Source organism: Salmo trutta, chromosome 17 (genome assembly GCF_901001165.1).
Source record: "Salmo trutta chromosome 17, fSalTru1.1, whole genome shotgun sequence".
Lineage (NCBI taxonomy): Eukaryota > Metazoa > Chordata > Actinopteri > Salmoniformes > Salmonidae > Salmo > Salmo trutta.
Genome location: NC_042973.1, coordinates 18,377,173 through 18,393,959, shown reverse-complemented (window position 1 = coordinate 18,393,959; position 16,787 = coordinate 18,377,173). Strand labels below are relative to the sequence as shown.

At 42.7% G+C, this 16,787-nt stretch overlaps 1 protein-coding gene across 4 annotated transcripts in view; it reads left to right on the top strand.

Moving 5' to 3' along the window:
* Positions 1–435: 435 nt before the first annotated feature.
* The window catches only part of tjp3 (tight junction protein 3), a 37,295-nt gene continuing 20,943 nt past the window's right edge, over positions 436–16,787 (top strand). The window contains exon 1 of one of the 4 annotated variants that reach the window (XM_029696013.1): positions 436–597. Coding sequence is in view for 2 of the 4 variants with exons in the window: in XM_029696010.1 (XP_029551870.1) it covers positions 4,697–4,720 (24 nt within the window). In the remaining 2 variants the exon portion in view is untranslated. Of the gene's footprint in view, positions 598–4,508; positions 4,721–16,787 lie in introns of those variants that run through there. The other 3 variants (XM_029696016.1, XM_029696010.1, XM_029696012.1) reach the window with 3 other exon arrangements.

Genomic DNA, 16,787 nt, shown 5'->3' with positions numbered 1-16,787 from the left:
TACGGCCTACCCTGGCCAAAGCTGAGCCAATTGTGTGCCGTTCTATGGGACTCCCAAACATGGCCGGTTGTGATACAGCCTGGAATCGAACCAGGGTCTGTTATGACACCTCTTGCACTGAGATGCAGTGCCTTAGACCGTTGTGCCACTTAGGAGCCCATCTATGTGCATTCTTGATTGTTTTTTATTAATACATCTGATATTTGATAGTACAATTATACTCCTTGTACTATTTGGGCTTTATAATAATGGTTGGATATAGGTTTGATACGTTGACAATCCATAGATTGAGGAATACCAAGGAGTGTCTCTGGACAGTGTATTGAGAACAGGGCAGGGAAGAATGAAATTGAAAAAAAGGACGGGTGTCCTACTTCCTGTATGTGACGAACAAGCGTGATGACGTTATGAAACTCACCTGAACGCTGTACCGCCAAATAGGGACATCCCTTCTCTGTGTTCTTCAGGTTGGTTTTTCAAGGATTTTATTTAGTTCATTCAAATCGGCTGATAGCATCAAGTGTTTGGAGACAAATTATTATTGTGAGTTGGACGCCTTTACGCGAGTTGCTGGGACTTGTCTGAGACGTTTTACAGGTAGGATTGGAAATAACTACCACTTTTCGAACACTATTTCTCAAGCAGATGTTGGGGATCTACAAATTGTTTTCTCGAGGCGTCAGTTGAAATGATTTGCTCGAATGTTGTGACACCTGTGTTGGCACATTGACACTGCAATGTTCATGAAAACAATCTCACAGAGGTCGCGAAGCCTACTTGGTTTACAGGTCTGGTTTTACTGTTTTCATTTTCTGTCATGTCATACAGTGAGTGCCTAAAGAAAGTATTCACACTCCTTGACTTTTCCCACAATTTGTTACAGCCTGAATTAAAAATGGATTGAAGTGATACTTTTGTCATTGGCCTACTCACAATACCCCATAATGTCGAAGTGAAATTATATTTTATGAGAATAATTAAAACGAAAAACTGGAATGTCTTTTATGGCAAGCCCCTATTTTTATGGCAAGCCTAAATACATTAAGGAGTAAAAATGTGCTTAAGTGACAAGTTGCATGGACACACTGTACAATCAGTGTTTAACATGATTTTTGAATGACTACCTCATCTCTGTACCCCACACGTTACATTATTGCTAAGGTCGATCAGTGAATTTCAAACAGATTCAACCACAAAGACCAGGGAGGTTTTCCAATGCCTCGCAAAGAAGGGCACCTATTGGTAGATGGGTAAAAAATTAACAAATCTAACATTGAATATCCCTTTTGAGCATGATGAAGTTATTAATTACACTTTGGCTGGTGTATCAAAACACCCAGTCACTACAAAGATACAGGTGTCCTTCCTAACTCAGTTGTCAGAGAGGAAGGAAACTGCTCAGGGATTTCACATGGTGACTTTAAAACAGTTACAGAGTTTAATGGCTGTGATAGGATGGATCAACAACATTAACCTAATTGACAGAGTAAAAAGAAGGAAGCCTGTACAGAATACAAATATTCCAAAACAAGCATCATGTTTGCAATAAGGCACTAAAGTAATACTGCAAAAAAATGTCCAGAATACTAAGTGTTATGGTTGGCAAATTCAATACAAAATATGACTGAGTACTGAGGGTGGGCCTGGTTCTGCCATACATGCAGGTTAAGGAGTTTCGCCACTGCATTACCAAATGGCTGCATCTTCCCTTCCCTTGTCTACTTGATGCTTGCTTGATGATAAATTAAATCTCTAATCCAATAGTTTCATTTAAATCCAAGGTTGCTTTTTTTAACTGACTCGCTCAAGGAAAAGTCTCATTCAAACTATCCAGTCATGGTCATCAGATCAGCGTGAATTCCCAGAAAGATGTTTAGTGATTGTAGTTTGTTGAAATGGTTTTCCACACTGTGTAACTGACACAAATGACACAGGATCCACACGCATTAACAGCAATGAGCATAATATTGAGTCAACAATTGTATTGGTAGAGATTCAATTACCTGCTTTGTGTGTGTGTGTGTGTGTGTGTGTGTGTGTGTATATAAACAATCCAAAAAGTTGTCTGTAATCGTCAGCAGCAGTTCAATGAAGGTTGAAGGCCCATGGTAACTAATCACATTCACTAAGATTATATGCCTCTTGTAGTTTTAAAACGTGTTGTAAAATGGTTGCACAAGGTACATAGTCTGCACTATTGTAAGTGGTAGGCCTAAGTAATCCCTCTTCAGAGCAGTTCAACTGAGAAAGTTGGCCCACTGTAATTACACTGTGGGTTCTGGCTCTGCAAACCACCATTTACATTATATACAGAATGTTAACTTTTTTTCTTCACTCATGAAAATGATCTTGTTAGTTTTGTGTTGCTGTGTTTCTCAATTCTTGACCAAACCGCACAGATGGAGTTTTGTTAGTATTTTACACGGAAATAACAGAGTCTTTGTGGACCACATAGGCAGGGACCAATCAGTGTTTTCTTTTACATTCCAAAATACAGTAGATTAAGATTTCAGGCATGCTTCATTAGCGTTCTGTGAAGAATTCTCGCTATACATTGTGGTGGAACTAGGTCTAATATAGTAAAACGTTTAGTCATAGCTCAGCAACACTCACAGGCACTGAAAGCATAGTAAGCTTCCCAGTAGTCAAGTAACAGTAGTTACAATATGTAGGTCTATTGTGTGCATTTTTGAGAAGCACAATATTTGTTCCAGTTAGGAACATGACATATTTTCCCGTGTGCTAGTTTGGGGCCTACTGAGCAGTCTCTGAGTGCGTGATTGTTTACCTGCCGTAGGGGCACACCTGTTCTTAAGAAGTGTTTGCTTTTGTTACAGCCCTCTCTATGACATGTGCTCAAGTGTTGTTTTTTAAACTCTACCTCTATTTCCCTCTGGTCTATTAATAATTCAGGATTTGTGCCCAAGTCTGGTGTAGAGGCCTAAGCAATAAAAAAAAAAAAAACATATACTTAAGGCAATCAAAATCAAAAAGTGAAGAAAAGATTTGTGATTCAAAAAGGGTGTGTTTTGACTGTCCAAAGGCCAGGAGTTCCAGTAAGCGGAGTAAAAACAGTGAGGCTGTTCTGTTCGTACTTCCGTTTTACCACACCCAATTGTCACAATACTCAGACTGGAATGTAGCCTAGAAGGCCACCTTGGTCATGCAACTGGCCTCTGATTGGCCTTTCCTTTACTCTATTTTACCCCTCCCTCTCCAAGCAAACGGAAGATTAGAAGGAAGGTTGACCAGGTAGAAGCAAAGGAGAGAAATCCAGCCAGATAACGCCTGTGCTCTAAGCCATGCATAAATGTTTTTTATGAAGAGATACAATCTAAACCCTCGTTCCTCTCCAATCAAAAAGCACAGTGACAGTGGCCTATATAGAGAGACCTTTGCCAGGGCCTTTGGTGGAATAAAAAATACCCTGTCAGTTAACAGCCCAGTGTACTCCATTCCTTCTGGTAACCATAGTGCCAGGCATGACTAAGCCAGCCCCGTAACCTGGGCTTCCATGGGAAAGTAGTGCCTAACTGCTCTCCAGTAAGTATGGGAATATCCTTCCTTTCAGTGTACAGGCCTATCTCAGCAACATTGGATATATGATTATGAAATGCCTTTTGTAAACAGGAAGGGGCTAGGTGTCATTTGGGGAGTTTCTCTATAGCATCACACTGTTCCCTGTCTCCTGGCCTATGTGGGGACAGGGTATCAGTGGCGGTGGCTTGCTGAGATGAGGTGTAAAGCTCACAGGTGCTGAGAACAGCTCCAGTGTGTCAGCCAGACCAGAGGTGACTCAGCCATATTCTGTCAGCAGGTTGTTGTTGGAACCAAACAGGACGTTGCTGTTTTGTAATGAATCTGACACAGGCGCTGAAACTCGTCACTTATTCTGTGACACCACCGGTAAGAGTTCACTCAGTCTATCCCTTTTTTTGGAGCTTCTCTTTGAGCTCAATGTTGGTTGAGTAAGTAAAATCAAGTTTGCAGTGAAATTGCAATAAGAGCAGATGACCTGATAATGTTTGACTGATTTATTGTTGTGTAGAAATTGAATCAGTATCTGTTTTGTGTTGGTTTCAATGATTTACTTTCCTACTGAATGTCACCATCAGTGCCGGGTTGGGAAGTGCTTAAAGGCTAACATGTACAGTTATGATCAAACCATGTGAGTTTACTGGCTGTAACTCCCCTTAGTGATATGATTTCTCTGCTCTCAAAATGTATATTTTCAAGTTTCATATAACTATTCATCTAATGACTGGATTACAGTGACTCACATTCTGGAGTATCTGTCTCCATATTTTCCATCTAAACCTCTTAAGGTGTTTTAAATGTGGGGCTATATGGGGTTTTACTGTGGCAAATGTGGTTCTCTGCCTTATATCCTTGGCAATATAAAGTGCTGTATGAGTGGGAGAGGCAGAGGGGGTGGAGCCAGATGGGGATTGTTTCTGCAGGGTGATTTCCAGTGGTCAGTACTCATTAGCTATTGATAACCTGGCTCCCCTTTCAACCAGACTGCCGACTCAGGGTCATTTTGGTGAGGGGGGGAAACATGATTGGATTTGAAGCACTGTCTGGATCTTGAATTTCGTTTCCCCAACATGGATTATGATATGGAAGAGAGGGCAAGTTGTTTTCGTGTAGAGGAGAGGAGTCCACAGGTGTTACTAAGCTGATCTCCCAGAGGGGAATGGAAGTGAGATTCAGAGAAGTGGTGAGTACAAAGGACACCTCTTTAATGGTCTTTTATGAAAGGCAGAAAAGTACCTAAGGATTTTGTTGCTACATTGAGAAAGTGTGGTTTAAGGTTGTGTTATTATTTTTATTTAACCAGGTAGGCTAGTTGAGAACAAGTTCTCATTTGCAACTGGGACCTGGCCAAGATAAAGCAAAGCAGTTCGACACAATCAACAACACAGAGTTACACATGGAGTAAAACAAACATACAGTCAATAATACAGTAGAAAAAGTCTATATACAATATGTGCAAATGAGGTAGGATAAGGGAGGCAAGGCAATACATAGGCCATAGTGGCAAAGTTATTACAATATAGCAATTAAACACTGGAATGGTAGATGTACAGTCATATTATTTATATTTATACATATATTATTTGTACAGTGTATACATACATACATACATACATACATACATACATACATACATACATACATACATACATGCATACATACATACATACATACATACATACAGTGGGGCAAAAAAGTATTTAGTCAGCCACCAATTGTGCAAGTTCTCCCACTTAAAAAGATGAGAGGCCTGTAAGTTTCATCATAGGTACACTTCAACTATGACAGACAAAATTAGAATTTTTTTTTCTCCAGAAAATCACATTGTAGGATTTTTAATGAATTTATTTGTGAATTATGGTGGAAAATAAGTATCTTTATCTCAATACTTCGTTATACACCCTTTGTTGGCAATGACACAGGTCAAATGTTTTCTGTAAGTCTTCACAAGGTTTTCACACACTGTTGCTGGTATTTTGGCCCATTCCTCCATGCAGATCTCGTCTAGAGCAGTGATGTTTTGGGGCTGTCGCTGGGCAACACGGACTTTCAACTCCCTCCAAAGATTTTCTATGGGGTTGAGCTCTGAAGACTGGCTAGGCCACTCCAGGACCTTGAAATGCTTCTTACGAAGCCACTCCTTCGTTGCCCGGGCAGTGTGTTTGGGATCATTGTCATGCTGAAAGACCCAGCCACGTTTCATCTTCAATGCCCTTGCTGATGGAAGGAGGTTTTCACTCAAAATCTCACGATACATGGCCCCATTCATTCTTTCCTTTACACGGATCAGTCGTCCTGGTCCCTTTGCAGAAAAACAGCCCCAAAGCATGATGTTTCCACCCCCATGCTTCACAGTAGGTATGGTGTTCTTTGGATGCAACTCAGCATTCTTTGTCCTCCAAACACGACAAGTTGAGTTTTTACCAAAAAGTTCTATTTTGGTTTCATCTGACCATATGACATTCTCCCAATCCTCTTCTGGATCATCCAAATGCTCTCTAGCAAACTTCAGACGGGCCTGGACATGTACTGGCTTAAGCAGGGGGACACGTCTGGCACTGCAGGATTTGGGTCCCTGGCGGCGTAGTGTGTTACTGATGGTAGGCTTTGTTACTTTGGTCCCAGCTCTCTGCAGGTCATTCACTAGGTCCCCCCGTGCGGTTCTGGGATTTTTGCTCACGGTTCTTGTGATCATTTTGACCCCATGGGGTGAGATCTTGCGTGGAGCCCCAGATCGAGGGAGATTATCAGTGGTCTTGTATGTCTTCCATTTCCTAATAATTGCTCCCACAGTTGATTTCTTCAAACCAAGCTGCTTACCTATTGCAGATTCAGTCTTCCCAGCCTGGTGCAGGTCTACAATTTTGTTTCTGGTGTCCTTTGACAGCACTTTGGTCTTGGCCATAGTGGAGTTTGGAGTGTGACTGTTTGAGGTTGTGGACAGGTGTCTTTTTTATACTGATAACAAGTTCAAACAGGTGCCATTAATACAGTTAACGAGTGGAGGACAGAGGAGCCTCTTAAAGAATAAGTTACAGGTCTGTGAGAGCCAGAAATCTTGCTTGTTTGTAGGTGACCAAATACTTATTTTCCACCATAATTTGCAAATAAATTCATTAAAAATCCTACAATGTGATTTTCTGGATTTTTTTTCTCATTTTGTCTGTCATAGTTGACGTGTACCTATGATGAAAATTACAGGCCTCATCTTTTTAAGTGGGAGAACTTGCACAATTGGTGGCTGACTAAATACTTTTTTGCCCCACTGTACGTACGTACGTACGTACGTACGTACACTGCACAAGTAGAGATACTGGGGCTATGTACAGATGGGCTATGTACAGGTGCAGTGATCTGTGAGCTGCTCTGACAGCTGGTGCTTAAAGCTAGTGAGGGAGATATGTCTCTCTAGCTTCAGTGATTTTCTTTTTTATTTATTTAAAAAATATATATAAATATGCAGTTCGTTCCAGTCATTGGCAGTAGAGAACTGGAAGGAAAGGCGGCTAAAGGAGGAATTGGCTTTGGGGTTGACTAGTGAGAAATACTTGCTGGAGCGTGTGCTACGGGCAGGTGCTGCTATGGTGACCAGTGAGCTGAGATAAGGCGTGGCTTTACCTAGCAGAGACTTGTAGATGACCTGGAGCCAGTGGGTTTGGCGACGAGTATGAAGCGAGGGCCAGCCAACGAGAGCGTACAGGTTGCAGTGGGGGGTAGTATATGGGGCTTTGGTGACAAAACGGATGGCACTGTGATAGACTGCATCCAATTGGTTGAGTAGAGTGTTGGAGGCTATTTTGTAAATTACATTGCCGAAGTTGAGGATCAGGAGGATGGTCAGTTTTACGAGGGTATGTTTGGCAGCATGAGTGAAGGATGCTTTGTTGTGAAATAGGAAGTCGATTCTAGATTTAATTTTGGATTGGAGATGCTTAATGTGAGTCTGGAAGGAGAGTTTACAGTCTAACCAGACACCTAGGTATTTGTAGTTGTCCACATTATTCTAAGTTAGGACTTTGAGTGTGGCTGAGGTGCACCCATGACCAGCTCTGAAACCAGATTTCATTGCGGAGAAGGTACAGTGGGATTCGAAATGGTTGGTAATCTGTTTGTTAACTTGGCTTTCGAAGACCTTTAGAAAGGCAGGGTAGGGTAGATATAGGTCTGTAGCAGTTTGGGTCTAGAGTGTCTCCCCCTTTTTGAAGAGGGGGATGACCGCGGCAGCTTTCCAATCTTTGGGAATCTCAGACGATACGAAAGAGGTTGAACAGGCTAGTGATAGGGGTTGCAACAATTTCAGGCAGATAATTTTAGAAAGAGAGGGTCCAGATTGTCTAGCCCGGCTGATTTGCAGGGGTCCAGATTTTACAGCTCTTTCAGAACATCAGCAATCTGGATTTGGGTGAAGGAGAAATGGGGAAGGCTTGGGCGAGTTGCTGTGGAGGGCATGGCCAGCCGTAGAGAAATGCTTATTGAAATTCTCAATTTTAGTGGATTTATCGGTGGTGACAGTGTTTCCTAGCCTCGGTGCATTGGGCAGCTGGGAGGAGGTGCTCTTATTCTCCATGGATTTTAGTGTCCCAGAACTTTTGAGTTTGTGCTACAGGTTGCAAATTTCTGCTTGAAAAAGCTAGCCTTAGCTTTCCTACATGCCTGTGTATATTGGTTACCAACTTCCCTGAAAAGTTTATGATCAGTATCATTATGATCATTGTCTTGCTGGGGGGGGGTTGTGCTGCTGTTGGAGTATGGATAAATACTGTAGAGCCTCATTCTAAAATGGATAAAATGTTTTTCCTTATCAATCTACACACAATACCCCATAATGGCAAAGCGAAAACCGATTTACTTTTTTTGCAAATGTATTAAAAATGAACATACCTTATTTACGTAAGTATTCAGACTGTTTGCTGTAAGACTCAATTGAGCTAAGGTGCATCCTGTTTCCATTGGTCATCCTTGATGTTTCTACAACTTGATTGGAGTCCACCTGTGGTAAATTCAATTGATTGGATATGATTTGGAAAGGCGCACACACACTTGTCTATATAAGGTCCCACAGTTGAGCAAAAACCAAGCCAAGAGGTTGAAGGAATTGTGTCGAGGCACAGATCTGGGGAAATGTACCAAAAACAATGTCTATAGCATTAAAGGTCCCCAAGAACACAGTAGCCTCCATCATTCTTAAATGGAAGAAGTTTGGATCCCCCAAGACTCTACCTAGAGCTGGCCAAACTGAGCAATTTGGGGAGAAGGGCCTTGGTCAGGGAGGTGACCAACACTCTGATAGAGCTCATGGGTTCCTCTGTGGAGATGGGAGAACCTTCCAGGAGGACAACCATTTCTGCAGCACTCCACCAATCAGGCCTTTATGGTAGAGTGGCCAGACGGAAGCCACTCCTCAGTAAAAGGCACATGACAGCCCGCTTGTTGTTTTCCAAAAGGCCGCTAAAGGACTCTCAGACCATGAGAAACAAAATTCTCTGTTTTGATGAAACCAAGATTGAACTCTTTGGCCTGAATGCCAAGCGTCATGTCTGGAGGAAACCTGGCACCATCCCTACGGTGAGGCTTGGTGGTGGTGGTGGCATTGTGCTGTGGGAATGTTTTTCAGCGGCAGGGACTGGGAGGCTAGTCAGGATCGAGGAAAAAGATTTAACGGAGCAAAGTACAGAGATCCTTGATGAAAACCTGCTCCAGAGCACTCAGGACATCAGACTGGGTCTAAGATTCACCTTCCAACAGGACAACGACCCTAACCACACAGCCAAGACAACGCAGGAGTGGTTTTGGACAAGTATCAATGTCCTTGAGTGGCCCAGCCAGAGCCTGGACTTGAACCTGATCGAACATCTCTAGAGAGACCTGAAAATAGCTGTGCAGCAATGCTCCCCATCCAACCTGACAGAGCTGGAGGATGGAGGATCTGCAGAGAAGAATGGGAGAAACTCCCCAAATACAGGTGTGCGAAGCTTGAAGCATCATACCCAAGGAGAATCTAGGCTGTAATCACTGCCAAAGGTGCTTCAACAAAGTACTGAGTAAAGGGTCTAAATACTTAACTGTTTTATGACCTTTGACACAAAAGTGCATAATGTTTTCATTACATAAAGCTGCATTAGCCTCGTTAAGTGGTGCTTATAACCTTGTTGATGGTGGGAATGGCATGTCTCATTATTGAATGTCAATTTTAAAATTGAAATTTGTTCATTATGATCAGTTACACCTCATAGCACAAACTGCTTAAGCATATTTTAGAAATATGCTTTTCTTTCTTCAAACATGCATACAACGTTGTGTAAAAGTATCATAAATTCAAAATTGTGAATTCCCCGCAATCATCCAAAAAGAGCTACGTGGAAGTATTAAGTATTCAAAACTTACAACACATAAACACTTTTTTTATTTTTTATTCTTTTTTTTGTCATCAAAATGTCTGACTACTACTTTATTTAAGTGAAGGTGTAAAACATAATATAATCAAGTAAGAAACATATTTAATAAATGTTAGATTGACTTATTAAATAGTCAACTTGTAAAAACTCATCTTTGGATTAGCACAACACAAATACAGTAGTTATATTTACTGAATAATCTAGTTTGTTTAAAGTACTCAAACATTAAGTGATAAGAACATCTGAGTAAAGTACCACTTATGATTGAGTTCTACAAGCAGTTGAAGATGTTTTGAGTAACTACTACTCAATTGTTTTGACTTAGGCAAAAAATGTTGTGTGTAGATTTCTTGACTGCATTTAACCTACTCATGTTATTTCTGACAAGTTTCACAAGCCAAGATTGTTGATTGGCAGAATCCTAAGAAAAATGTACATGCTCAAGAATGCTTTTTTTTATGTGCTTAGAAATCTCCACTTGTTCACTACCCTTTGACGATGTTGTCATATCCTTTTCATACACACATGTACTATGCCTGCTTCTTTTTGAAATCTGAAAGGGATAGGGTACTAATAAAACCCACCAAAAGACCTAGTCATGATTCCTGCATTTGACAGTAGCTAGGTTTCCATCCAATTGGCGACAGTTTAATGTGAACAATCAGAAATAAAACAAATGTGCATTTTCTCATCAGATGTTCAATCCAATTGACTTGTTGCAGATAAATCTGTGTGATGACGTAGTGTATATAAAAATGAGGTTAAATTCCCATGTACCGAAAAAATACAAATGAAATGGGTTTCCATCGCAAATGTTTTTGTCACAAAATGTTTATATAGCGAATGTTCCCACTCTGGTATTGGCATGTGTGCTTTAGCCAACAGCTCGCAAATACAGTGTGTGTATAGCCTGCATATTGAGATTATTATGGAGAAAAGAGAGATTATTTTAATTTGTCAAACTGCAGCCAAGCATCAATCATCATGTCACCATAATAAGACCCTCTATTTATTGGAAAGGAGCATTGAGCTCGTCACCGTGCACTTTCACCACCCTGTGAAGTTCATCAGAACTTATTTCATCTGTAGACTAATAAACTGCATCCTTTCCCGAGTTGTAGTGGGAGGACCACACAACTTATCGCGTGACTCCAAGTTTACGTCGATATGCTGGTTACCTAGCCAACATTTCCATATGGTGCCCATATAAGTTAATGAAGGGCTGTTCCATGGGCCCATTAGGGGAAACCCAACAGGGACCCACAAGGTTTTGTCCTCTGTATCCATGTTTGGCCCTGTGGGTTCATGTTGGGCTTATTGAAGGACCTCAGTGGGCAGATGTGTTATTCCCCACGTGAGCCCCAGGTGGGTTAAAGGGTTAACACTTGGGCCCCCCATGTAGGAGAACCACAAAGGGCACACAAAGTTCTCCTCAGTATCCACATTGGCCCCACATGTGGTTGCCATGTTGGGCTTTATGTGGGTTTATGTTGGGCTTCACAAGTTGTGAAGCCCAACATGGCAACTGCATAACATGGAAACTGCATGGGGCCAACATGGATACTGAGGAGAACTTTGTGGGCCCCTTGTGGTTATACAACATTGGGCCCAAGTGTTAACCCTTCTTTAACCCACCTGGGCTAAAACCTGGGGACCATGTGGGTTATCGTACTTACCTGCATGGGTCCCAGGTTTTTACCTGTGTGTGTGTGTGTGTGTGTGTGTGTGTGTGTGTGTAGTGACCTATATGGGCAGTAAGTAGGCTGTAAAATGTAGATTTCAATTGGGCTGTCCACCTGGGACCAAGCTGGTTTTGTTCTCAGTCTCCATGCAGGCCCCAGATGTTCCCCGAGCAAAGCTTTCTTAAGAGATGACAAAAGCAGTTCATTATAAAATTGTTTAATTATAGTATATGCTCAGATCAAATACAATGCAGGAATTGTGTATACAGGTATAGGTCAATCTAATTACAAATGTACACATTGGTTTCCTCACACTGTATACAGTCCCAAAAATGTGCATGTCAGCAGTAAAGTTCTCAAGATTTCTGTACTGAAAGTCCTCAGTGTTCCCCAATCTTGGTCCCAAAGGGGTGCACATGTTTGTTTTTGCCATAGCACTCACATACCTTATTTAATTCAGGCTTGATAATGTGTTGCTTAGTTGAATCATGTGCACTTCTCTCGGTCCCCAGGACAAGAATTGCGAAACACTGCAGTACAGAGCAAAACATGTAATGATGCAAATTATATGTAATAACCATTTTGCTAATTTGCTCTGAAAGTGCTCGATCTTAAACTTGACTATTAGCATGCACCATTTTTGGTATTATATTAACAGTGGACTAATGAACAAAGTACTACAAAGTTTATTTTGTAAAACATCCCTTTCAGAGCACCTACCACTCCATTCAGGAAAGCTGTGTCGTAACTTTTGGTCCATCGCCTCCACATCCTGGACAGTATTCATAGTGTCATCAGCCCCCTCGGGTAGTGTTGCTGTTGCCATGTTACCACTGACAGGTCCTGGCTCTTCTTCATCCATGTCTGAGTCCATCTGCAGATCAGAAGTCTCCTCTGCCTTTTTAAGTTTGATCTGGGCCTGTTCATGGGTAGCTGTGAAAATAAAACGTCATTCACTATTTAGGCTACTGATCTAGTGCAACATTTCAGAGTCCAAGGCCTCTTAGCTGAAACCTAGTTGGGTTAACCTTTTGGGACAGACATGGACAAACCCATGTGGGCTACAAAATGGGTCTCTATGAACGTGTTTACACAGGCAGCCCAATTGTGATGCTTTTTTCCCACTAATTGGTCTTTTGACCAATCAGATAAGCTTGCAAAATATCAGAATTGGGCTGCAAATGTAGATGTAGCCAAATGGTCACTTAACCATTTGAGGGCTGTAATTGACATACAGTAACCTTTTTATTTATATATATTATGAAAGTTATGAAACACAGAGAAACGAAAGATACGTTTTTATAGTTTTTGGGGAAGCCATAGACGGTCCCTGACAATATTCACACCAGGGGCCTCCCGAGTGGCGTAGTGTGCCACTAGAGATTCTGGGTTCGAATCCAGGCTCTGTCGCAGCCGGCCGCACCCGGGAGACCCATGGGGGGCTGTACAATTGGCCCAGTGACGTCCGGGTTAGGAGAGGGTTTGGCCGGCAGGGATTTTCCTTTCCCATCGTGCACGAGCGACTCCTGTGGCGGGCCGGGCGCAATGCACGCTGACACGGTCGCCAGGTGTACGTGTTTCCTCCGACACATTGGTGCGGCTTGGCTGGGTTGTTTCGGAGGACGCACGGCTCTCGACCTTTGCCTCTCCCGAGTCCGTACGGGAGTTGCAGCGATGGGACAGGACTGTAACTACCAATTGGATACCACGAAATTGGGGAGAAAAAGGGGTATTAAAAAAAGCCCACTTACAACCTATTTTAAAATTGATTCAGGGCCTATTTGATACCCATGTTGTAGCCCACATGAGTTTGCCTGTTTGTGACCTAAATGGTTAACCCGATTAGGTCCCTGTCATTATTCCTGAACAAATAACACCAGTTTGCCCATAAAATGATTCAAGGCCCATTTTACCCAAAATACAGGTATTGGGTCTGTTTCAATGGTATCTCTGGCTTTTTTATAGGTAAATTCATTAACACTTCCATTGTTAAACACAGCCCCCATGGTTGAACAACAGCCTCCTGCCCCCACACCTCCCAATTTGCCAGTTACCCATTGATATGTATATAAGGGGTATTTATTTATATATATATATTTTTTTTTCACCTTTATTTAACCAGGTAGGCTAGTTGAAAACAAGTTCTTATTTACAACTGTGACCTGGCCAAGATAAAGCAAAGCAGTTCGACACATACATCAACAGAGTTACACATGGAATAAACAAACATACAGTAGAAAAAAAAGAAAACAAACTGTCTATATACAGTGAGTGCAAATGAGGTAAGATAAGAGACGTAAGGCAATAAATAGGCCATGGTGGCGAAGTAATTACAATATAGCAATTAGACACTGGAATGGTAGATGTGCAGAAAATGAATGTGCAAGTAGAGATACTGGGGTGCAAAGGAGCTAAATAAATAAATACAGTATGGGGATGAGGTAGTTGGATGGGCTGTTTACAGATGGGCTATGTACAGATCTGTGAGCTGCTCTGACAGCTGGTGCTTAAAGCTAGTGAGGGAGATATGGGTCTCCAGCTTCAGTGATTTTTGCAGTTTGTTCCTTTCATTGGCAGCAGAGAACTGGAAGGAAAGGCGGCCAAAGGAGGAATTGGCTTTTGGGGTGACCAGTGAGATATACCTGCTGGCGTGGGTGCTATGGGTGGGTGCTGCTATGGTGACAAGTGAGCTGAGATAAGGTGGGGCTTTACCTAGCAGAGACTTGTAGATGACCTGGAGCCAGTGGGTTTGGCGACGAGTATGAAGCGAGGGCCAGCCAATGAGCATACAGGTCGCAGTGGTGGGTGACTATATGGTGCTTTGGTGACAAAACGGATGGCACTGCGATAGACTGCATCCAGTTTGTTGAGTACAGTGTTGGAGGCTATTTTATAGATGACATCGCTGAGGTATACCTGCAAGCAAGTGGTAAATAAGGGTCTGTTTGAAGGGGGGTCGTAGAAACATTGCCTTATTTTTTTTTTACTGGTAATATACCACATCTTCTGTCTGAAATGGATATTGTTGACGGACTGTTTTCAGGAATAGTGTCTCTGACTAGATGCCGTTAGAAAGATAACATAAATGCTATTTGCATCTTGGCAGTCAGCCCACTCAACCTTTCAAAGCAGATGAAAGGTGGCGGCCAGAGGATGCATGTCGACTATATCCTCGTTATTAATAAATGAACTTGACCCATGATCAAAACTATATTGCGTTATTGTATTTTATAGATAAACCATACTGGAATTTCATTGATTAGGTCATCAATGACTCTGAGCAGTCAGTCTCTTGGACCAGGATCTTCTTAAATTGATTCTATGTTAGCTGTGAGACTGCTGATATCCAGTCCTTCAGTCTGTTAGACTGATGATGTAAAACATTCTACCAGGTTAAACCTAACCCCAAGTCTCTGATGAGAAACAATGCACCTGGCTGGCAGCTATTCCACCTGCTACTATTGGTAAAGTGGGAGGAGCTATACAGGCTCATTGTAATGGCTGAAATTGAATAAATGGAACGGAGTCCAACGTGGTTTCCATGTGTTTGATACATTCCATTAATTCCATTTCAGCCATTACAATGAGCCTGTCCTCCTATAGCTCCACCCACCAGCCACCACTGGCTAGTGATTTATCGTGGATGCTTATCTGCCTCTGTGGCTACCTGACCCTGTCTGTTTCACCTTGTTGGCCTTTCGTTGACCTGTATTTTGGTCCTGACCCTGTAGGAAACACTAGGGGCTGACACTGATCTCCATGCACCAATGCCTGTTAGGTTTAATTACACTATGTAGAATAGTAGGAAATTCACTAGTTTTATTATTTCTAGTAGGCCTAGTTATATTATTAACGGAGCCGGACAGATGGTCACACATACACAGAATTGCTGAACTGATTGTAAAAGTGGTCTTCTGTTTGCATTTCATATGGAAGTAAACTTGGAGCCACGCGTGACATGGTGTGTGGTCCTCCCACTACAACTTGGGAAACCATGCAGTTTATTAGGCTACAGATTAAATAAATTGATCGACTTCACAGGGTGGGTGGTGAAAGTGTACGGTGTTGAGTATGATGTGCCTTTCCAATAAATATTGAGTCTAACTCTTGTGACATGATGATTGATGCTTGGCTTTGACAAATAATCTCATGTAGACTAGCCAGCTGCTGGATAGAGCGCACATGCCAAGACCAGAGTAGGCACATTTGCTATTTAAAGCAAAGTTTGACAAAACTATCCGTAGGGTTGAAAATGCGATAAACACATTGAATGTTAGGTTTTGATGTACCAAATAAAAATCAAAGGGCAAAAGTACATTGTGTGTGAATTTTCTGTCTGCGGCGCCTGGGGGTGGGTGCCTGAGGAATATCATTGCCAGAGAGGGGAATAGTGGGGGTCCCTGGGGTTTGGGGAGAAAAGGCCCCTCTGTATGGGGCTAACCTGTCCCGGTGCAGTGCCACCTTTCTCCCGGTACACAATCTCCCCTACCCAGACCAGCTCCCCAGCCACAAAATGCCTTCCCTGTGCGTACATGTCATAGTTCCTGTTCTGCCTTAGACCTGCATTCACCAGCCTCCCTCTAGCGACGGTGTGGACTGTCTCCAGGCGGTCCTGGAGTCTCCGGGCATACTCCGGCCCCGGGGGAACAGGAGGGCTATCCAGAGTCTGACCAAACATCATCTCTCCAGGGGTGCAGATCTCTCTCCCCAGCATGAGGAAGGCAGGCATGCAGGAGGTGGAGTTTTGGACAGCGGAACGGCATGCCATGAGGACCATACGCAGGTGCTTGTCCCAGTCACGCTGGTGTTTGGCAGAGACGATGGCCAGCTGCTGTCCAAGCGTTTTGTTGAAGCGCTCCACAAGGCCATCACTTTGAGGATGGAGAGGAGTAGTGCGGGTCTTGTGCATACCCAGCCTCTCACACATGGTGGCGAACACACGGGACTCAAAGTTTCTGCCTTAGTCGCTGTGGATGGACTCCGCAGCTCCAAACCTGCTGAACATCCCTGTGTGTTTTTGTGACCCCAAAGTGTCCAGTCCCCACCCCCCCATGGGTGCTCTGGAGCACAGCCTCCCACAGTGCTTTTGGGACCACCACCTGCCACCTCTCCTTCCATGCCTGCTGTAGCACGCCATCAGCCAGACGCAGTCGCTCAAACTTTGACCATAACC